Consider the following 22954-nt stretch of genomic DNA (forward strand, 5'->3'; position numbering starts at 1 on the left):
GAATGGGGGCGTGTGATGAGAATGGGGGCGTGCTGATGAGAATGGGGGCGTGTGATGAGAATGGGGGCGTGCTGATGAGAATGGGGGCGTGTGATGAGAATGGGGGCGTGCTGATGAGAATGGGGGCGTGTGATGAGAATGGGGGCGTGCTGATGAGAATGGGGGCGTGTGATGAGAATGGGGGCGTGTGATGAGAATGGGGGCGTGCTGATGAGAATGGGGGCGTGTGATGAGAATGGGGGCGTGGTCGGTCCTCCTTTTCCTGTCGTCCACAATCATCTCTTTACTCTTCAGTTTAGAGGAAATAAACAACACCGATGAAGAATAGATACCGTTTATCAAAAGGAACATAGACCAAAAAGGTAATTCACTCTGTTTACAGTAACAAGCAGTGACAGTCTGTTTACAGTAACAAGCAGTGACGGTCTGTTTACAGTAACAAGCAGTGACGGTCTGTTTACAGCAACAACTTAGTTAGGGTCTGTTTACAGTAACAAGCAGTGAGGGTCTGTTTACAGTAACAAGCAGTGACGGTCTGTTTACAGTAACAAGCAGTGACGGTCTGTTTACAGTAACAAGCAGTGACAGTCTGTTTACAGTAACAAGCAGTAACGGTCTGTTTACAGCAACAACTTAGTTAGGGTCTGTTTACAGTAACAAGCAGTGAGGGTCTGTTTACAGTAACAAGCAGTGACGGTCTGTTTACAGTAACAAGCAGTGACGGTCTGTTTACAGCAACAACTTAGTTAGGGTCTGTTTACAGTAACAAGCAGTGAGGGTCTGTTTACAGTAACAAGCAGTGACGGTCTGTTTACAGCAACAAGTTAGTTAGGGTCTGTTTACAGTAACAAGCAGTGACGGTCTGTTTACAGTAACAACTTAGTTAGGGTCTGTTTACAGTAACAAGCAGTGACGGTCTGTTTACAGTAACAAGCAGTGAGGCTCAGGGCCGGATTAAGAAATCCAGGGCTCCATTTTTTTTAGTAGCGCCTGTAGATAGATATGTCTTAATTGATCTATAACCGGTCTGGACTATGATCAATTAAGACATATCTATAACCAGTCTGGACTATAATCAATTAAACCACATCTATAATGAGCTTGTACTATGATCAATTAAACCACATCTATAATGAGTCTTGATGTCAGCGAGGGAATATAAAAAGGTGAGTCAAGGTTTGTTGGGGCGTGTCCAACATGGCCTGAAATGACCTGAAACAGTCCCATTGTCATGTTAGAAGCACAACCTAAATAGGTTTGTTGGGCCGTGTCCAACATGGCCTGATTGACCTGAAACAGTCCCATTATCATGGTAGAAAGCACAACCTACATAGGTTTGTTGGGGCGTGTCCAACATGGCCTGAAATGACCTGAAACAGTCCCATTGTCATGTTAGAAGCACAACCTAAATAGGTTTGTTGGGCCGTGTCCAACATGGCCTGATTGACCTTTCCAATGCCGTCTTTATATTCTTTTGACCTTAAAATCAACATGGATTTTTGTCACTTCCTGATACGTTGGCGCCACCTATCTGCAGTTTGGCGCGTGTCAGATTTGACCAACTACCAGCTAATAGAGTATTAATAAAAGATGCAAACTGACAGCTCTGGTATAAAATAAAATTTTTTTTGTTTCGATCACAGTTATCTTATTCTTCAGTCTCACTGGCAGATACTGAAACGAAAATTAGATGCAATTTGTACGCTTCTTCTAAAACTTCTGGACTTCTAAACAAGGCCTGTTCTGTTGGACTACAACTGTCTGGACTTCTAAACAGGGCTTGTTCTGTTGGACTACAACTGTCTGGACTTCTAAACAAGGCCTGTTCTGTTGGACTACAACTGTCTGGACTTCTAAACAAGGCCTGTTCTGTTGGACTACAACTGTCTGGACTTCTAAACAGGGCCGGTTCTGTTGGACTACAACTGTCTGGACTTCTAAACAAGGCCTGTTCTGTTGGACTACAACTGTCTGGACTTCTAAACAGGGCCGGTTCTGTTGGACTACAACTGTCTGGACTTCTAAACAAGGCCTGTTCTGTTGGACTACAACTGTCTGGACTTCTAAACAGGGCCGGTTCTGTTGGACTACAACTGTCTGGACTTCTAAACAGGGCCTGTTCTGTTGGACTACAACTGTCTGGACTTCTAAACAGGGCCTGTTCTGTTGGACTACAACTGTCTGGACTTCTAAACAAGGCCTGTTCTGTTGGACTACAACTGTCTGGACTTCTAAACAAGGCCTGTTCTGTTGGACTACAACTGTCTGGACTTCTAAACAGGGCCGGTTCTGTTGGACTACAACTGTCTGGACTTCTAAACAAGGCCTGTTCTGTTGGACTACAACTGTCTGGACTTCTAAACAGGGCCGGTTCTGTTGGACTACAACTGTCTGGACTTCTAAACAGGGCCGGTTCTGTTGGACTACAACTGTCTGGACTTCTAAACAAGGCCTGTTCTGTTGGACTACAACTGTCTGGACTTCTAAACAAGGCCTGTTCTGTTGGACTACAACTGTCTGGACTTCTAAACAGGGCCGGTTCTGTTGGACTACAACTGTCTGGACTTCTAAACAAGGCCTGTTCTGTTGGACTACAACTGTCTGGACTTCTAAACAGGGCCGGTTCTGTTGGACTACAACTGTCTGGACTTCTAAACAGGGCCGGTTCTGTTGGACTACAACTGTCTGGACTTCTAAACAGGGCCGGTTCTGTTGGACTACAACTGTCTGGACTTCTAAACAGGGCCGGTTCTGTTGGACTACAACTGTCTGGACTTCTAAACAAGGCCTGTTCTGTTGGACTACAACTGTCTGGACTTCTAAACAGGGCCTGTTCTGTTGGACTACAACTGTCTGGACTTCTAAACAAGGCCTGTTCTGTTGGACTACAACTGTCTGGACTTCTAAACAGGGCCGGTTCTGTTGGACTACAACTGTCTGGACTTCTAAACAGGGCCGGTTCTGTTGGACTACAACTGTCTGGACTTCTAAACAGGGCCGGTTCTGTTGGACTACAACTGTCTGGACTTCTAAACAGGGCCTGTTCTGTTGGACTACAACTGTCTGGACTTCTAAACAGGGCCGGTTCTGTTGGACTACAACTGTCTGGACTTCTAAACAAGGCCGGTTCTGTTGGACTACAACTGTCTGGACTTCTAAACAGGGCCGGTTCTGTTGGACTACAACTGTCTGGACTTCTAAACAGGGCCGGTTCTGTTGGACTACAACTGTCTGGACTTCTAAACAGGGCCGGTTCTGTTGGACTACAACTGTCTGGACTTCTAAACAAGGCCTGTTCTGTTGGACTACAACTGTCTGGACTTCTAAACAGGGCCGGTTCTGTTGGACTACAACTGTCTGGACTTCTAAACAGGGCCTGTTCTGTTGGACTACAACTGTCTGGACTTCTAAACAAGGCCTGTTCTGTTGGACTACAACTGTCTGGACTTCTAAACAGGGCCGGTTCTGTTGGACTACAACTGTCTGGACTTCTAAACAGGGCCTGTTCTGTTGGACTACAACTGTCTGGACTTCTAAACAGGGCCGGTTCTGTTGGACTACAACTGTCTGGACTTCTAAACAGGGCCGGTTCTGTTGGACTACAACTGTCTGGACTTCTAAACAGGGCCGGTTCTGTTGGACTACAACTGTCTGGACTTCTAAACAGGGCCGGTTCTGTTGGACTACAACTGTCTGGACTTCTAAACAAGGCCGGTTCTGTTGGACTACAACTGTCTGGACTTCTAAACAGGGCCTGTTCTGTTGGACTACAACTGTCTGGACTTCTAAACAAGGCCGGTTCTGTTGGACTACAACTGTCTGGACTTCTAAACAGGGCCTGTTCTGTTGGACTACAACTGTCTGGACTTCTAAACAGGGCCTGTTCTGTTGGACTACAACTGTCTGGACTTCTAAACAGGGCCGGTTCTGTTGGACTACAACTGTCTGGACTTCTAAACAGGGCCTGTTCTGTTGGACTACAACTGTCTGGACTTCTAAACAGGGCCTGTTCTGTTGGACTACAACTGTCTGGACTTCTAAACAAGGCCTGTTCTGTTGGACTACAACTGTCTGGACTTCTAAACAAGGCCTGTTCTGTTGGACTACAACTGTCTGGACTTCTAAACAGGGCCGGTTCTGTTGGACTACAACTGTCTGGACTTCTAAACAAGGCCTGTTCTGTTGGACTACAACTGTCTGGACTTCTAAACAGGGCCGGTTCTGTTGGACTACAACTGTCTGGACTTCTAAACAGGGCCGGTTCTGTTGGACTACAACTGTCTGGACTTCTAAACAAGGCCTGTTCTGTTGGACTACAACTGTCTGGACTTCTAAACAAGGCCTGTTCTGTTGGACTACAACTGTCTGGACTTCTAAACAGGGCCGGTTCTGTTGGACTACAACTGTCTGGACTTCTAAACAAGGCCTGTTCTGTTGGACTACAACTGTCTGGACTTCTAAACAGGGCCGGTTCTGTTGGACTACAACTGTCTGGACTTCTAAACAGGGCCGGTTCTGTTGGACTACAACTGTCTGGACTTCTAAACAGGGCCGGTTCTGTTGGACTACAACTGTCTGGACTTCTAAACAGGGCCGGTTCTGTTGGACTACAACTGTCTGGACTTCTAAACAAGGCCTGTTCTGTTGGACTACAACTGTCTGGACTTCTAAACAGGGCCTGTTCTGTTGGACTACAACTGTCTGGACTTCTAAACAAGGCCTGTTCTGTTGGACTACAACTGTCTGGACTTCTAAACAGGGCCGGTTCTGTTGGACTACAACTGTCTGGACTTCTAAACAGGGCCGGTTCTGTTGGACTACAACTGTCTGGACTTCTAAACAGGGCCGGTTCTGTTGGACTACAACTGTCTGGACTTCTAAACAGGGCCTGTTCTGTTGGACTACAACTGTCTGGACTTCTAAACAGGGCCGGTTCTGTTGGACTACAACTGTCTGGACTTCTAAACAAGGCCGGTTCTGTTGGACTACAACTGTCTGGACTTCTAAACAGGGCCGGTTCTGTTGGACTACAACTGTCTGGACTTCTAAACAGGGCCGGTTCTGTTGGACTACAACTGTCTGGACTTCTAAACAGGGCCGGTTCTGTTGGACTACAACTGTCTGGACTTCTAAACAAGGCCTGTTCTGTTGGACTACAACTGTCTGGACTTCTAAACAGGGCCGGTTCTGTTGGACTACAACTGTCTGGACTTCTAAACAGGGCCTGTTCTGTTGGACTACAACTGTCTGGACTTCTAAACAAGGCCTGTTCTGTTGGACTACAACTGTCTGGACTTCTAAACAGGGCCGGTTCTGTTGGACTACAACTGTCTGGACTTCTAAACAGGGCCTGTTCTGTTGGACTACAACTGTCTGGACTTCTAAACAGGGCCGGTTCTGTTGGACTACAACTGTCTGGACTTCTAAACAGGGCCGGTTCTGTTGGACTACAACTGTCTGGACTTCTAAACAGGGCCGGTTCTGTTGGACTACAACTGTCTGGACTTCTAAACAGGGCCGGTTCTGTTGGACTACAACTGTCTGGACTTCTAAACAAGGCCGGTTCTGTTGGACTACAACTGTCTGGACTTCTAAACAGGGCCTGTTCTGTTGGACTACAACTGTCTGGACTTCTAAACAAGGCCGGTTCTGTTGGACTACAACTGTCTGGACTTCTAAACAGGGCCTGTTCTGTTGGACTACAACTGTCTGGACTTCTAAACAGGGCCTGTTCTGTTGGACTACAACTGTCTGGACTTCTAAACAGGGCCGGTTCTGTTGGACTACAACTGTCTGGACTTCTAAACAAGGCCTGTTCTGTTGGACTACAACTGTCTGGACTTCTAAACAGGGCCTGTTCTGTTGGACTACAACTGTCTGGACTTCTAAACAAGGCCGGTTCTGTTGGACTACAACTGTCTGGACTTCTAAACAGGGCCGGTTCTGTTGGACTACAACTGTCTGGACTTCTAAACAGGGCCTGTTCTGTTGGACTACAACTGTCTGGACTTCTAAACAGGGCCGGTTCTGTTGGACTACAACTGTCTGGACTTCTAAACAAGGCCTGTTCTGTTGGACTACAACTGTCTGGACTTCTAAACAAGGCCTGTTCTGTTGGACTACAACTGTCTGGACTTCTAAACAGGGCCGGTTCTGTTGGACTACAACTGTCTGGACTTCTAAACAAGGCCTGTTCTGTTGGACTACAACTGTCTGGACTTCTAAACAGGGCCGGTTCTGTTGGACTACAACTGTCTGGACTTCTAAACAGGGCCGGTTCTGTTGGACTACAACTGTCTGGACTTCTAAACAGGGCCGGTTCTGTTGGACTACAACTGTCTGGACTTCTAAACAGGGCCGGTTCTGTTGGACTACAACTGTCTGGACTTCTAAACAAGGCCTGTTCTGTTGGACTACAACTGTCTGGACTTCTAAACAGGGCCTGTTCTGTTGGACTACAACTGTCTGGACTTCTAAACAAGGCCTGTTCTGTTGGACTACAACTGTCTGGACTTCTAAACAGGGCCGGTTCTGTTGGACTACAACTGTCTGGACTTCTAAACAGGGCCGGTTCTGTTGGACTACAACTGTCTGGACTTCTAAACAGGGCCTGTTCTGTTGGACTACAACTGTCTGGACTTCTAAACAGGGCCGGTTCTGTTGGACTACAACTGTCTGGACTTCTAAACAAGGCCGGTTCTGTTGGACTACAACTGTCTGGACTTCTAAACAGGGCCGGTTCTGTTGGACTACAACTGTCTGGACTTCTAAACAGGGCCGGTTCTGTTGGACTACAACTGTCTGGACTTCTAAACAGGGCCGGTTCTGTTGGACTACAACTGTCTGGACTTCTAAACAAGGCCTGTTCTGTTGGACTACAACTGTCTGGACTTCTAAACAGGGCCGGTTCTGTTGGACTACAACTGTCTGGACTTCTAAACAGGGCCTGTTCTGTTGGACTACAACTGTCTGGACTTCTAAACAAGGCCTGTTCTGTTGGACTACAACTGTCTGGACTTCTAAACAGGGCCGGTTCTGTTGGACTACAACTGTCTGGACTTCTAAACAGGGCCTGTTCTGTTGGACTACAACTGTCTGGACTTCTAAACAGGGCCGGTTCTGTTGGACTACAACTGTCTGGACTTCTAAACAGGGCCGGTTCTGTTGGACTACAACTGTCTGGACTTCTAAACAGGGCCGGTTCTGTTGGACTACAACTGTCTGGACTTCTAAACAGGGCCGGTTCTGTTGGACTACAACTGTCTGGACTTCTAAACAAGGCCGGTTCTGTTGGACTACAACTGTCTGGACTTCTAAACAGGGCCTGTTCTGTTGGACTACAACTGTCTGGACTTCTAAACAAGGCCGGTTCTGTTGGACTACAACTGTCTGGACTTCTAAACAGGGCCTGTTCTGTTGGACTACAACTGTCTGGACTTCTAAACAGGGCCTGTTCTGTTGGACTACAACTGTCTGGACTTCTAAACAGGGCCGGTTCTGTTGGACTACAACTGTCTGGACTTCTAAACAAGGCCTGTTCTGTTGGACTACAACTGTCTGGACTTCTAAACAGGGCCTGTTCTGTTGGACTACAACTGTCTGGACTTCTAAACAAGGCCGGTTCTGTTGGACTACAACTGTCTGGACTTCTAAACAGGGCCGGTTCTGTTGGACTACAACTGTCTGGACTTCTAAACAGGGCCTGTTCTGTTGGACTACAACTGTCTGGACTTCTAAACAGGGCCGGTTCTGTTGGACTACAACTGTCTGGACTTCTAAACAAGGCCGGTTCTGTTGGACTACAACTGTCTGGACTTCTAAACAGGGCCGGTTCTGTTGGACTACAACTGTCTGGACTTCTAAACAAGGCCTGTTCTGTTGGACTACAACTGTCTGGACTTCTAAACAAGGCCTGTTCTGTTGGACTACAACTGTCTGGACTTCTAAACAAGGCCTGTTCTGTTGGACTACAACTGTCTGGACTTCTAAACAAGGCCTGTTCTGTTGGACTACAACTGTCTGGACTTCTAAACAGGGCCGGTTCTGTTGGACTACAACTGTCTGGACTTCTAAACAGGGCCGGTTCTGTTGGACTACAACTGTCTGGACTTCTAAACAGGGCCGGTTCTGTTGGACTACAACTGTCTGGACTTCTAAACAGGGCCGGTTCTGTTGGACTACAACTGTCTGGACTTCTAAACAAGGCCGGTTCTGTTGGACTACAACTGTCTGGACTTCTAAACAGGGCCGGTTCTGTTGGACTACTGGATGAGTCATATAAATCAAATCAATGTTTATTTGTCACTGTATATACAGTGGGGCAAAAAAAGTATTTAGTCAGCCACCAATTGTGCAAGTTCTCCCACTTAAAAAGATGAGAGAGCCCTGTAATTTTCATCATAGGTACACTTCAACTATGACAGACAAAATTAGAAAAAGAAATCCAGAAAATCACATTGTAGGATTTTTTATGAATTTATTTGCAAATTATGGTGGAAAATAAGTATTTGGTCAATAACAAAAGTTTATCTCAATATTTTGTAATATACCCTTTGTTGGCAATGACAGAGGTCAAACGTTTTCTGTAAGTCTTCACAAGTTTTTCACACACTGTTGCTGGTATTTTGGCCCACTCCTTCATGCAGATCTCCTCTAGAGCAGTGATGTTTTGGGGCTGTTGCTGGGCAACACGGACTTTCAACTCCCTCCAAAGATTTTCTATGGGTTTGAGATCTGGAGACTGGCTAGGCCACTCCAGGACCTTGAAATGCTTCTTACGAAGCCACTCCTTCATTGCCCGGGCGGTGTGTTTGGGATCATTGTCATGCTGAAAGACCCAGCCACGTTTCATCTTCAATGCCCTTGTTGATGGAAGGAGGTTTTCACTCAAAATCTCACGATACATGGCCCCATTCATTCTTTCCTTTACACGGATCAGTCGTCCTGGTCCCTTTGCAGAAAAACAGCCCCAAAGCATGATATTTCCACCCCATGCTTCACAGTAGGTATGGTGTTCTTTGGATGCAACTCAGCATTCTTTGTCCTCCAAACACGACGAGTTTAGTTTTTACCAAAAAGTTAAATTTTGGGTTCATCTGACCATATGACATTCTCCCAATCTTCTTCTGGATCATCCAAATGCTCTCTAGCAAACTTCAGACGGACCTGGACATGTACTGGCTTAAGCAGGGGGACACGTCTTGCACTGCAGGATTTGAGTCCCTGGCGGCGTAGTGTGTTACTGATGGTAGGCTTTGTTACTTTGGTCCCAGCTCTCTGCAGGTCATTCACTAGGTCCGCCTAGTGGTTCTGGGATTTTTGCTCACCGTTCTTGTGATCATTTTGACCCCAAAGGGTGAGATCTTGCGTGGAGCCCCAGATCGAGGGAGATTATCAGTGGTCTTGTATGTCTTCCATGTCCTAATAATTGCGCCCAGTTGATTTCTTCAAACCAAGCTGCTTACCTATTGCAGATTCAGTCTTCCCAGCCTGGTGCAGGTCTACAATTTTGTTTCTGGTGTCCTTTGACAGCTCTTTGGTCTTGGCCAGTGGAGTTTGGAGTGTGACTGTTTGAGGTTGTGGACAGGTGTCTTTTATACTGATAACAAGTTCAAACAGGTGCCATTAATACAGGTAACGAGTGGAGGACAGAGGAGCCTCTTAAAGAAGAATTTACAGGTCTGTGAGAGCCAGAAATCTTGCTTGTTTGTAGGTGACCAAATACTTATTTTCCACCATAATTTGCAAATAAATTCCTTAAAAATCCTACAATGTGATTTTCTGGATTTTCTCCCCCTCATTTTGTCTGTCATAGTTGAAGTGTACCTATGATTAAAATTACAGGCCTCTCATCTTTTTAAGTGGGAGAACTTGCACAATTGGTGGCTGACTAAATACTTCTTTGCCCCACTGTATGTCAGACTCTCCTATACCACTTTGCCACAACATGTTATACCCCAGAGGTTACAAAATAAACCCTTAAGGTGATATAACTTGCATCCGTATTATCAGGCTGTGAAACCCACATCCCTGTATTATCAGGCTGTGAAACCCACATCCCTGTATTATCAGGCTGTGAAACCCACATCCCTGTATTATCAGGCTGTGAAACCCACGTCCCTGTATTATCAGGCTGTGAAACCCACATCCCTGTATTATCGGGCTGTGAAACCCACATCCGAATGGCTTCAGACTGAGCATTTCTTACCATTTATAGCATGGCTTTCTTCAGTGAAATACAGACTGTATAAAACGCCAAATATACCAAAAGCTAAATGAAGCAGTGATTTATGACTATTGAACCGCGTTAATCATTACTACAAACATTTAATCAGTTAAAGATAATGAATACATGTCAACTAGATACAAACATTTTATAAAAAAATAATTCATACAAAAAGTCAAGAGTTGGCTATAACATGAGTACAACCAGAGCGAGTGTGTTTGTGTACATTATATATTCCCCATCATAAAAATGTATCTCCATTCCCCAAACACCTTCATCGACACCAAAAGCAAAACAAAAAATGTGTACTTTTTCTCCAATCTGGCAACCCATAAAAGTCTACATAGCCTTGTATAAAATGCATTAGGAAGAAAATCATGTAGGTCATTTGAGGCTTGACCTCTGCTTTGCTTCAGCTGAGGAGAAGAGCATATATCTGAGTAGCTTTAGGTACGATCATCCACGTACGGCATACCCAAACTGATCATCCACGTACGGCATACCCAAACTGATCATCCACGTACAGCATACCCAAACTGATCATCCACGTACGGCATACCCAAACTGATCATCCACGTACGGCATACCCAAACTGATCATCCACGTACGGCATACCCAAACTGATCATCCACGTACGGCATACCCAAACTGATCATCCACGTACGGCATACCCAAACTGATCATCCACGTACGGCATACCCAAACTGATCATCCACGTACAGCATACCCAAACTGATCATCCACGTACAGCATACCCAAACTGATCATCCACGTACGGCATACCCAAACTGATCATCCACGTACAGCATACCCAAACTGATCATCCACGTACAGCATACCCAAACTGATCATCCACGTACAGCATACCCAAACTGATCATCCACGTACAGCATACCCAAACTGATCATCCACGTACAGCATACCCAAACTGATCATCCACGTACAGCATACCCAAACTGATCATCCACGTACAGCATACCCAAACTGATCATCCACGTACAGCATACCCAAACTGATCATCCACGTACAGCATACCCAAACTGCATATCGTGGTTTCCCCTCCTGAATTGAGACAACTAATAACATGAGATGCCGTGCAATAATACAATTTAAAAAACGGTCTTACTCAAATAAAATATATTTTAAAAAGACGTATACAAAATATACAAGAGGGGTAACATTTGAATGCATGATTTTCTTCTAGAAAATACGAACTGTGTACGATGCTAACTTTTGCTATACAAGGTTTGTCAGAATTAAAACTGGGAACTCACAGCCTTTATCCTGCCATGAATAAGTACAACAGTGATGGGTTTTGTGGGACTGAAAGGTATGTCAATATGTTACATTTACCAGTCATTTTTTACAAAAGAGAACATAGATGTAAGGTTGTAAGGCAATGTCAAAATCAGTTCAGGGTAACAATGGAGTCCCTAACTGTGATTGTTTTTTAATTAAAAATTTAAAAAAAAAAAAAAATAGTTAGCTTCTTAGCAAAGAGCAATTGCTCAAGCAAGAATTTTGCAAGGACTGTCTAGGAGTGGTGTGAGTGGAGGAGGGAAACCTAGCTGTTATTGGCAGAGAGGGTCTGAGTGGAGGGGGGAACTTAGCTGTTATTGGCAGAGAGGGTCTGAGTGGAGGGGGGAACTTAGCTGTTATTGGCAGAGAGGGTCTGAGTGGGGAGGGAACCTAGCTGTTATTGGCAGAGAGGGCCTGAGTGGGGAGGGAACCTAGCTGTTATTGGCAGAGAGGGCCTGAGTGGGGAGGGAACCTAGCTGTTATTGGCAGAGAGGGTCTGAGTGGGGAGGGAACCTAGCTGTTATTGGCAGAGAGGGCCTGAGTGGGGAGGGAACCTAGCTGTTATTGGCAGAGAGGGCCTGAGTGGGGAGGGAACCTAGCTGTTATTGGCAGAGGGTCTGAGTGGGGAGGGAACCTAGCTGTTATTGGCAGAGAGGGCCTGAGTGGGGAGGGAACCTAGCTGTTATTGGCAGAGAGGGCCTGAGTGGGGAGGGAACCTAGCTGTTATTGGCAGAGAGGGTCTGAGTGGGGAGGGAACCTAGCTGTTATTGGCAGAGAGGGTCTGAGTGGGGAGGGAACCTAGCTGTTATTGGCAGAGAGGGCCTGAGTGGGGAGGGAACCTAGCTGTTATTGGCAGAGAGGGCCTGAGTGGGGAGGGAACCTAGCTGTTATTGGCAGAGGGTCTGAGTGGGGAGGGAACCTAGCTGTTATTGGCAGAGAGGGTCTGAGTGGGGAGGGAACCTAGCTGTTATTGGCAGAGAGGGTCTGAGTGGAGGAGGGGAACCTAGCTGTTATTGGCAGAGGGTCTGAGTGGGGAGGGAACCTAGCTGTTATTGGCAGAGAGGGTCTGAGTGGAGGAGGGGAACCTAGCTGTTATTGGCAGAGGGTCTGAGTGGGGAGGGAACCTAGCTGTTATTGGCAGAGAGGGTCTGAGTGGAGGAGGGAACTTAGCTGTTATTGGCAGAGAGGGTCTGAGTGGAGGAGGGAACTTAGCTGTTATTGGCAGAGAGGGTCTGAGTGGAGGAGGGAACTTAGCTGTTATTGGCAGAGAGGGTCTGAGTGGAGGAGGGAACTTAGCTGTTATTGGCAGAGAGGGTCTGAGTGGGGAGGGAACCTAGCTGTTATTAGCAGAGAGGGTCTGAGTGGAGGAGGGGAACCTAGCTGTTATTGGCAGAGGGTCTGAGTGGGGAGGGAACCTAGCTGTTATTGGCAGAGAGGGTCTGAGTGGAGGAGGGAACTTAGCTGTTATTGGCAGAGAGGGTCTGAGTGGAGGAGGGAACTTAGCTGTTATTGGCAGAGAGGGTCTGAGTGGAGGAGGGAACTTAGCTGTTATTGGCAGAGAGGGTCTGAGTGGGGAGGGGAACATTGAAAACTATTGGCAGAGGTTTGAAACTCTCATTTCAGGTCTAATAACTAATTTACTAGGTCAAAACTCCATCCCACCAAAACAAAAACAGGCTGGAATTTCAAGTGGGCGGTCTTTCCAATCAGCTCTTACACTAAAAGAGCATTATCATTATATATATATATATATACAGAACAAAGAAAAATCTGCACTGGGCCTTTAACATAATCAATGTACAGTAATCAGTACTACAGAGTACTACACAGTTCAGATTAACGTACAGTAAGGTTGAGCCGAGGACATGTGCAGCGTTTACCGGCAGGGGGGGTCACCACTGATATAACACAGGTAACTAGGAAGACCTTCCAGCAGGCTGGGGGGGTCACCACTGATATAACAGGTAACTAGGAAGACCTTCCAGCAGGCTGGGGGGGGGGGGGCACCACTGATATAACACAGGTAACTAGGAAGACCTTCCAGCAGGCTGGGGGGGTCACCGCTGATATAACACAGGTAACTAGGAAGACCTTCTAGCAGGCTGGGGGGGGGGGGGGGGGGTCACCACTGATTTAACACAGGTAACTAGGAAGACCTTCCAGCTGGGGGGGGGGTCACCACTGATGTAACACAGGTAACTAGGAAGACCTTCCAGCAGGCTGGGGGGGGGGGGGGTCACCACTGATATAACACAGGTAACTAGGAAGACCTTCGAGATTCTGGAGCGGCGCCCGAGACGTTTTCCACCACCGAAAGAAACACCAAACGATGGAATTCCTCGTGAAAGAACGGTGTGGCATCCCTCCAATAGAGTCCCAGACACTTGTAGTATCTATGTCATGGTGCGTTGAAGCTGTTCTGGCTGGTGGTCACCCAACACTCTCTATTAAAGACACGATGTTAGTGTTTCCTTTACTTTGGCCGTTACCTGGATCTTCAATACATGGTATGGATCTATAGCTAGTAAAAATATATACTGTCGAAAGATATATATGGGGACGGATGCCAATTAACCAAACTGAAGCTAGGGGGGGGTCTGAAGAAACACTATCATTCTGATGTCATCTATCCAACCAATGAGTCTTTGATGGACCACGTCTGGACCATAGTAGCCTTGTTCCGGTGGCCGTAAACATGAAGCAGTAGGAGTGCTGATCTAGGATCAGGTCCCCCTTGTGCATGTGGTCAATGGGGTGGCAGGGTAGCCTAGTGGTTAGAGCGTTGGGTTACCAAAAGGTTACTGGATCGAATACCCGACCTGACAAGGTAAAAAAAAACAAATGTTTTTTTTTTTTAAATACCCAAAACTGATCTCCGATCAGCACTCCTACTCTGAAATGCATTCAGACCCTGTTTGTGCCGTCTTGCCAACTCCTACAGTCACGCCTTCATAGGAGTTTTCAAAACAGCACAAACAGATATGGCCCGAGTGCCAGCACAAACAGACCAGGTGACGATAAGAGAACAGGTATCAGACAATTATTCTCTCCTCTCTGGCAGAGATCTCTACCACTGAGAGGAACACAAAGCCAAACAAATCACTCAGTAATTGTACAACTATAAAATACAATATTATCATCAACAACAAAAAAGTTAAATCCAGGAAGACTAATTATTCCGAAGTCCTCCAGTCTGTTCCTGATAGACCTCGATGACGTCCTCGTCTTCCATCCCCAGCTACAAGAGATAGGGAGGACAGAGATGTTTAGATGGAGACACAATAGCTGTGTTTACAAAGGCAGCCCAGTTCTGATCTTTTGTCCAATTATGTGATTGCTCTCAATACCAATTAATGGATTGAAATAATCCGTATTGGGCTCATATGGTGCAATTTTCACCCCCCCCGGCCAAATTTCTGCCTGCTGGAACGGCTCAGATACACCAAGAAAACATGAAATGACCCCGGGATTCAATAGAACATCACTTAGAGATTAACAACATAACATTTATAATGGGTGAATCTTTCCTTTAAACCAGAGGAGGCTTGATACCCAAACCACCAGGTCCTGCAAGGATATGGATCAGACAGAACACAACCAAGAAGAGGCTAAATGACGTGGCTATGGGTCAGACAGAATGACGTGGCTATGGAGCAGACAGAACCCAACCAGGAAGAGGCTAAATGACGTGGCTATGGGTCAAACAGAATGACGTGGCTATGGAGCAGACAGAACCCAACCAGGAAGAGGCTAAATGACGTGGCTATGGGTCAAACAGAATGACGTGGCTATGGAGCAGACAGAACCCAACCAGGAAGAGGCTAAATGACGTGGCTATGGGTCAAACAGAATGACGTGGCTATGGAGCAGACAGAACCCAACCAGGAAGAGGCTAAATGACGTGGCTATGGGTCAAACAGAATGACGTGGCTATGGGTCAGACAGAGTGACGTGGCTATGGGTCAGACAGAATGACGTGGCTATGGGTCAGACAGAATGACGTGGCTATGGATCAGACAGAACGACGTGGCTACGGGTCAGACAGAACGACGTGGCTATGGGTCAGACAGAATGACGTGGCTATGGGTCAGACAGAACGACGTGGCTATGGGTCAGACAGAATGACGTGGCTATGGGTCAGACAGAACGACGTGGCTATGGGTCAGACAGAACAACAGAACCCAACCAGGAAGAGGCTAAATGACGACGCTATGGTCAGACAGAACAACAGAACCCAACCAGGAAGAGGCTAAATGATGTGGCTATGGATCAGACAGAACAACAGAACCCAACCAGGAAGAGGCTAAATGACTTGGCTATGGGTCAGACAGAACAACAGAACCCAACCAGGAAGAGGCTAAATGACGTGGCTATGGGTCAGACAGAATGACGTGGCTATGGAGCAGACAGAACCCAACCAGGAAGAGGCTAAATGACGTGGCTATGGAGCAGACAGAACAACAGAACCCAACCAGGAAGAGGCTTAACGACGTGGCTACGGGTCAGACAGAATGACGTGGCTACGGATCAGACAGAACGACGTGGCTACGGGTCAGACAGAATGACGTGGCTATGGATCAGACAGAACGACGTGGCTACGGGTCAGACAGAATGACGTGGCTACGGGTCAGACAGAATGACGTGGCTACGGATCAGACAGAACGACGTGGCTACGGGTCAGACAGAATGACGTGGCTATGGATCAGACAGAACGACGTGGCTACGGGTCAGACAGAATGACGTGGCTATGGGTCAGACAGAACGACGTGGCTATGGGTCAGACAGAACGACGTGGCTATGGGTCAGACAGAACGACGTGGCTATGGGTCAGACAGAACGACGTGGCTATGGGTCAGACAGAACGACGTGGCTATGGGTCAGACAGAACGACGTGGCTATGGGTCAGACAGAACGACGTGGCTATGGGTCAGACAGAACGACGTGGTTATGGGTCAGACAGAATGACGTGGCTATGGATCAGACAGAACGACGTGGTTATGGGTCAGACAGAATGACGTGGTTATGGATCAGACAGAATGACGTGGCTACGGGTCAGACAGAACGACGTGGCTATGGGTCAGACAAAACGACGTGGCTATGGGTCAGACAGAACGACGTGGCTATGGGTCAGACAGAACGACGTGGTTATGGGTCAGACAGAACGACGTGGTTATGGATCAGACAGAATGACGTGGCTATGGATCAGACAGAACGACGTGGCTATGGGTCAGACAGAACGACGTGGTTATGGGTCAGACAGAACGACGTGGCTATGGGTCAGACAGAACGACGTGGCTATGGGTCAGACAGAACGACGTGGTTATGGGTCAGACAGAACGACGTGGTTATGGATCAGACAGAATGACGTGGCTATGGATCAGACAGAATGACGTGGCTATGGATCAGACAGAACGACGTGGTTATGGGTCAGACAGAACGACGTGGCTATGGGTCAGACAGAATAACAGGAAGCATAGCTACCTCTTTTGGAGTGTGGTTGTCTGAGATATGGGTATGGGTATGGCTATGGGTCAGACAGAATAACAGGAAGCATAGCTACCTCTTTTGGAGTGTGGTTGTCTGAGATTCTTTGTCCCTCAAATAGAAACCGTAAGGTACTCATATGAACACCCTACAGAGAGAGGAGGAAAGAAACGCTGAGTGAAAACACAGCTTTGGGTAAGGGGCACACAGCGTTGGGTAAGGGGCACACAGCGTTGGGTAAGGGGCACACAGCGTTGCTGGGTAAGGGGCACACAGCGTTGGGTAAGGGGCACACAGCGTTGCTGGGTAAGGGGCACACAGCGTTGCTGGGTAAGGGGCACACAGCGTTGCTGGGTAAGGGGCACACAGCGTTGGGTAAGGGGCACACAGCGTTGCTGGGTAAGGGGCACACAGCGTTGGGTAAGGGGCACACAGCGTTGGGTAAGGGGCACACAGCGTTGGGTAAGGGGCACACAGCGTTGGGTAAGGGGCACACAGCGTTGGGTAAGGGGCACACAGCGTTGGGTAAGGGGCACACAGCGCTGGGTAAGGGGCACACAGCGCTGGGTAAGGGGCACACAGCGCTGGGTAAGGAAAACACAGTATGAGTCCCAATTGGCTCCCTATTCCCTATAGAGTGCACTACTTTATACTAGATGCCAAATGGCTCCCTATTCCCTATATAGTATCCCTATGGGCCTTGGTCAAAAGTAGTGCACTACATAGGGAATAGGGTTCCATTTGACACTCACTCACAAAAACGAGTTGCTCACTAAGAACGGCCAGAAAACCTTAAGTGACTGAGATGTGATTGTTACCTGTCTCTGGCTATAAGATTCCTTCAGCTTCTTCAGATGGGTCGTCATTTTCACTTTGAAGTGAATTTCACTGTTGTCCTGAGGTTGGAAAAGAATGAATAGATTCCAAGTTAAAACATTTCAAATTGTAGGTCAACTGATATAAAAAATCGTATAAATAATTGACTATGATAAACCATCCTAGCTGTGTAAACTCACAGAGCTACTTTTCACCAGCATCTCCACCATAATTCTCCTTCTCCAAACTTCTTCTTACCTGACCGATCACTTTCAGTTTGATGTACTCTCCATCTTTTTGGTCTGCTGCATCCTGACCTGAAGGTTTCGTGTCCTTCAAGAGAAAGGACATGAAGCTGGGATTGTATTTTAACACAACGGTTACTGTTTTAGTTTGGTCTGCAGACGTTATCGCCCAATGGCTTTTGTTTCTATAATGGACCAGGTCATAAAATCCTCAAATAAGTTGTGAGCTCTTTCCTTTATAGGAAACATCATCACAGTATGTTGTTGACAGTTTGATAACATTATCTATCTCTGGGCAAAGGAGCGTTATGGGGAAGGGAATTACAGATAACATAGCTAGCTAATTAGTCTTTTTGGTCTGGTCTCCTTCACTCCTTCTGTGCACATTGCCATTTATACACACAAGCCCCTCCCCTGCCCCACCCACACACCCCAAGCCCCTCCCCCTAAAAACATAATTAAAACATAAAAAATAAATGTTTTGTCATACCCATGGTATACGATCTCATTTAACACAGCTGTCAACCAATCATCATTCAGGGCTAGAACCACCCAGTTTATAAAGGGAATTATAGACTAGGTGGTTGGAGCCCTGAATGCCTGACAGCCGTCACACATTTGCATTTATTATTCCATTAGCAACAAGTCATCTTTCAGTTACTTAAAAACATTACAATACATTCATAACAGATTTCAAAATATATTAAGTGAGTGCCCTCAGGCCTCTATTCTGCTACCACATATCTATAACACAAAATCCATGTGTACATGTGTGTATAGTCAGTATGTTACCGTGTGTTTGTATGTGTCTATGTTTGTGTTGCTTCACAGTCCCCACTGTTCCATGAGGTATATTTTAATCTGTTTTCTCAATCTAATTTGACTCTTGGCATGAATTACTTGATGTGGAATAGAGTTCCGTGTAGTCATGGCTCTGTGTAGTACTGTGGAATAGAGTTCCATGTAGTCATGTCTCTATGTAGTACTGTGGAATAGAGTTCCGTGTAGTCATGGCTCTGTGTAGTACTGTGGAATAGAGTTCCATGTAGTCATGGCTCTATGTAGTACTGTGGAATAGAGTTCCATGTAGTCATGGCTCTATGTAGTACTGTGGAATAGAGTTCCATGTAGTCATGGCTCTATGTAGTACTGTGGAATAGAGTTCCATGTAGTCATGGCTCTATGTAGTACTGTGGAATAGAGTTCCATGTAGTCATGGCTCTGTGTAGTACTGTGGAATAGAGTTCCATGTAGTCATGGCTCTATGTAGTACTGTGGAATAGAGTTCCGTGTAGTCATGGCTCTGTGTAGTACTGTGGAATAGAGTTCCATGTAGTCATGGCTCTATGTAGTACTGTGGAATAGAGTTCCATGTAGTCATGGCTCTATGTAGTACTGTGGAATAGAGTTCCATGTAGTCATGGCTCTGTGTAGTACTGTGGAATAGAGTTCCATGTAGTCATGGCTCTATGTAGTACTGTGGAATAGAGTTCCATGTAGTCATGGCTCTATGTAGTACTGTGGAATAGAGTTCCATGTAGTCATGGCTCTATGTAGTACTGTGGAATAGAGTTCCATGTAGTCATGGCTCTATGTAGTACTGTGGAATAGAGTTCCATGTAGTCATGTCTCTATGTAGTACTGTGGAATAGAGTTCCATGTAGTCATGTCTCTATGTAGTACTGTGGAATAGAGTTCCATGTAGTCATGGCTCTATGTAGTACTGTGGAATAGAGTTCCATGTAGTCATGTCTATGTAGTACTGTGGAATAGAGTTCCATGTAGTCATGTCTCTATGTAGTACTGTGGAATAGAGTTCCATGTAGTCATGGCTCTATGTAGTACTGTGGAATAGAGTTCCATGTAGTCATGGCTCTATGTAGTACTGTGGAATAGAGTTCCATGTAGTCATGGCTCTATGTAGTACTGTGGAATAGAGTTCCATGTAGTCATGTCTCTATGTAGTACTGTGGAATAGAGTTCCATGTAGTCATGTCTCTATGTAGTACTGTGGAATATAGTTCCATGTAGTCATGTCTCTATGTAGTACTGTGGAATAGAGTTCCATGTAGTCATGGCTCTATGTAGTACTGTGGAATAGAGTTCCATGTAGTCATGTCTCTATGTAGTACTGTGGAATAGAGTTCCATGTAGTCATGGCTCTATGTAGTACTGTGGAATAGAGTTCCATGTAGTCATGGCTCTATGTAGTACTGTGGAATAGAGTTCCATGTAGTCATGGCTCTATGTAGTACTGTGGAATAGAGTTCCATGTAGTCATGGCTCTATGTAGTACTGTGGAATAGAGTTCCATGTAGTCATGGCTCTATGTAGTACTGTGGAATAGAGTTCCATGTAGTCATGGCTCTATGTAGTACTGTGGAATAGAGTTCCATGTAGTCATGGCTCTATGTAGTACTGTGGAATAGAGTTCCATGTAGTCATGGCTCTATGTAGTACTGTGGAATAGAGTTCCATGTAGTCATGGCTCTATGTAGTACTGTGGAATAGAGTTCCATGTAGTCATGTCTATGTAGTACTGTGGAATAGAGTTCCATGTAGTCATGTCTCTATGTAGTACTGTGGAATAGAGTTCCATGTAGTCATGGCTCTATGTAGTCCTGTGGAATAGAGTTCCATGTAGTCATGGCTCTATGTAGTACTGTGGAATAGAGTTCCATGTAGTCATGGCTCTATGTAGTACTGTGTGCCTCCCATAGTCTGTTCCGGACCTGGGGACTGTGAAGAGACCTCTGGTGGCATGTCTTGTGGGGTATGCATGGGTGTCTGAGCTGTGTGCCAGTAGTTTAGACAGACAGCTCGGTGCATTCAACATGTCAATACCTCTCATAAATACAAGTAGTGATGAAGTCAATCTCTCCTCCACTTTGAGCCAGGAGAGATTCCCTGTTCTGAGCCAATTGCAATTGTCTTACGTCCCTCTTTATGGCACCTGACCACACGACTGAACAGTAGCCCAGGTGCAACAAAACTAGGGCCATATCAGACCGTATACCACAGATATGACCCAAAAAATGTTTTTCGTTTTAATTAAGTTTGTAACCAGTTTATAATAGCAATAAGGCATCTCTGGGCGGTTGTGGTATATGGCCAATATACCGCAGCTAAGGGCTGTCCAGGCACATTGTGCTTAAGAACAGCCTTTAGCTAGGCATGGTATTTTGGCCCTATAGCACACCCCCTCTGCCTGTACACTCTCGAATGCCCTTCAAGCCAATCAGATATGAGTATTCAACAATGCCATGGTATAAAGTACTTTAGAAACGGGGTTGTTCGAGCCCTGAATGCTAATTGGCTGACAGCCATGGTATCGGTAGGCCTTCATTGTAAATAAGAATGTGTTCTTAACTGACTTGCCTAGTTAAATATCAGACCATTTACCAGGTCTGATATATCATGGCAGGTTGCAGGCCTAAGAACAGCCCTTAGCCGTGGTATATTGGCCATATACCACACCCTCCTGTGCCTTATTGTTTAAGTATCTGCATGCTGTTGGCTAGGGGGGGTACATGTATTGCCTACATTATGAGATTATGGACAATAGAGCAATATTATTATTATTTTTTTTTAAATGGCAGCCAAGCATTAATGATCAAGTCACCAGAATAAGACCCTCAATGTTTATTGGAAAGAGGCAAACTCATCACCTTGCACTTTCACCACCCCTTGAAGTTCATCATAATTTATTTAATCTGTAGCCTAATAAACTACACGCTTTCCGATCCACACAAAGTTAACTTAGGTTGTGTGATGGTTGTGTGAATATTTGCGCATAAAAGCGTTTCCACCTAAATTTATCACATAATTAATTTTACTGATAAAAAAACGAATAATCTAATATTTTCTAACATATGTTGTTTTGTCGACATTTGGAAAGTTTACTAGGAAAAAAAAAGAGTAGTTTCCATCAGGCCCGTCAGGACTTTTGTATCCGACATGCACTTTACTCTCGCATAAAAGGGTTGGATGGAAACATGGTGATGCAACGATATGCATTACTAACAATGGACCTGCTGTCCCCTCTCAAAACTCTTCACTTCAGCCGAAACAATATAGCTAAGTCGGGTATTTACGTCCTCTAGTTGAAAACTAACTTGGCTAACTAGCTAAAATCACAAAAACTATAATGAGCCCACCACTTTAACTACCTAGTTAAAAGTTATCTAGCTACTATCGAACTAGCAGCAATGTATTTGTCTGAGGCTAACGTTAGCTGCTAACACGACAGCTACCATGGTGGTTAAACATTGTTAGCGGTCTGTGCGAACTGCTATAAGTTTTGTGACTCACTCGTGTTGTAAATGTACTGTTTGGTTGATAACTGTTATAGGTTAATAGTTAACACTTACTGTATCTGACATCTTATTTTTTTGTGTGAAATTAGCCAGGGCAGTGTAGAAACCCGTGTTGTTGACAACAATCTCTTCGCTTTTCTTCAAATAACCCCCCCCCCTTCCGCCTCCCAGAACGGTAGCTACGCGACGACGTCAGGAAGAGGAGGATCTCCCGGAAGAGGCTATTACGGACACGCCTGTTTTTTAAATTAACAACAAATCAATACATAAAGCACAGGAGGGAACACAATCATACATAGATTACAAACAATGGACAATCGAGCTAGGGGCAGGGCTGGGGGCGGGGCTGGGGGGTACAATATCACATTACAATTACACAAGGACCTTAAGGGACATGCACATACTTACAATTCTAACAGCTTTTTTGTTAGTAGAGCATTTAACCTACAAACACGCCTGGTGTCCAAATTGAAGACGTTTTGTCGCGCTGCGAGAGTCGAGTGGAGATGAAGGGATTCAGTTCAGTCAGCCCTGATGGGGAGAGGCTCAATAGACACACGTCTTGTAGT

The 22954-nt window shown here is 45.8% G+C and overlaps 1 protein-coding gene and 1 long non-coding RNA gene across 2 annotated transcripts; both read right to left on the reverse strand.

Annotated features, from left to right (window-relative positions):
- Positions 1-320: 320 nt before the first annotated feature.
- On the reverse strand, positions 321-1840 carry LOC116357677 (uncharacterized). The gene is made up of 2 exons (XR_004205593.1): positions 1449-1840; positions 321-1290 (listed from the first exon to the last, which is right to left on the reverse strand). It is a non-coding gene; the product is annotated as an uncharacterized LOC116357677 (long non-coding RNA).
- An 8466-nt stretch (positions 1841-10306) lies between these two features.
- Positions 10307-22610, reverse strand: LOC109885267 (small ubiquitin-related modifier 1). The gene is made up of 5 exons (XM_031805835.1): positions 22440-22610; positions 18083-18157; positions 17827-17904; positions 17085-17156; positions 10307-14762 (listed from the first exon to the last, which is right to left on the reverse strand). The coding sequence occupies exons 1-5, from the start codon at positions 22449-22451 to the stop codon at positions 14694-14696; spliced, it is 306 nt and encodes a 101-aa protein (XP_031661695.1). The 5' UTR covers positions 22452-22610; the 3' UTR covers positions 10307-14693.
- Positions 22611-22954: the final 344 nt, after the last annotated feature.

Source organism: Oncorhynchus kisutch, linkage group LG26 (genome assembly GCF_002021735.2).
Source record: "Oncorhynchus kisutch isolate 150728-3 linkage group LG26, Okis_V2, whole genome shotgun sequence".
NCBI lineage: Eukaryota > Metazoa > Chordata > Actinopteri > Salmoniformes > Salmonidae > Oncorhynchus > Oncorhynchus kisutch.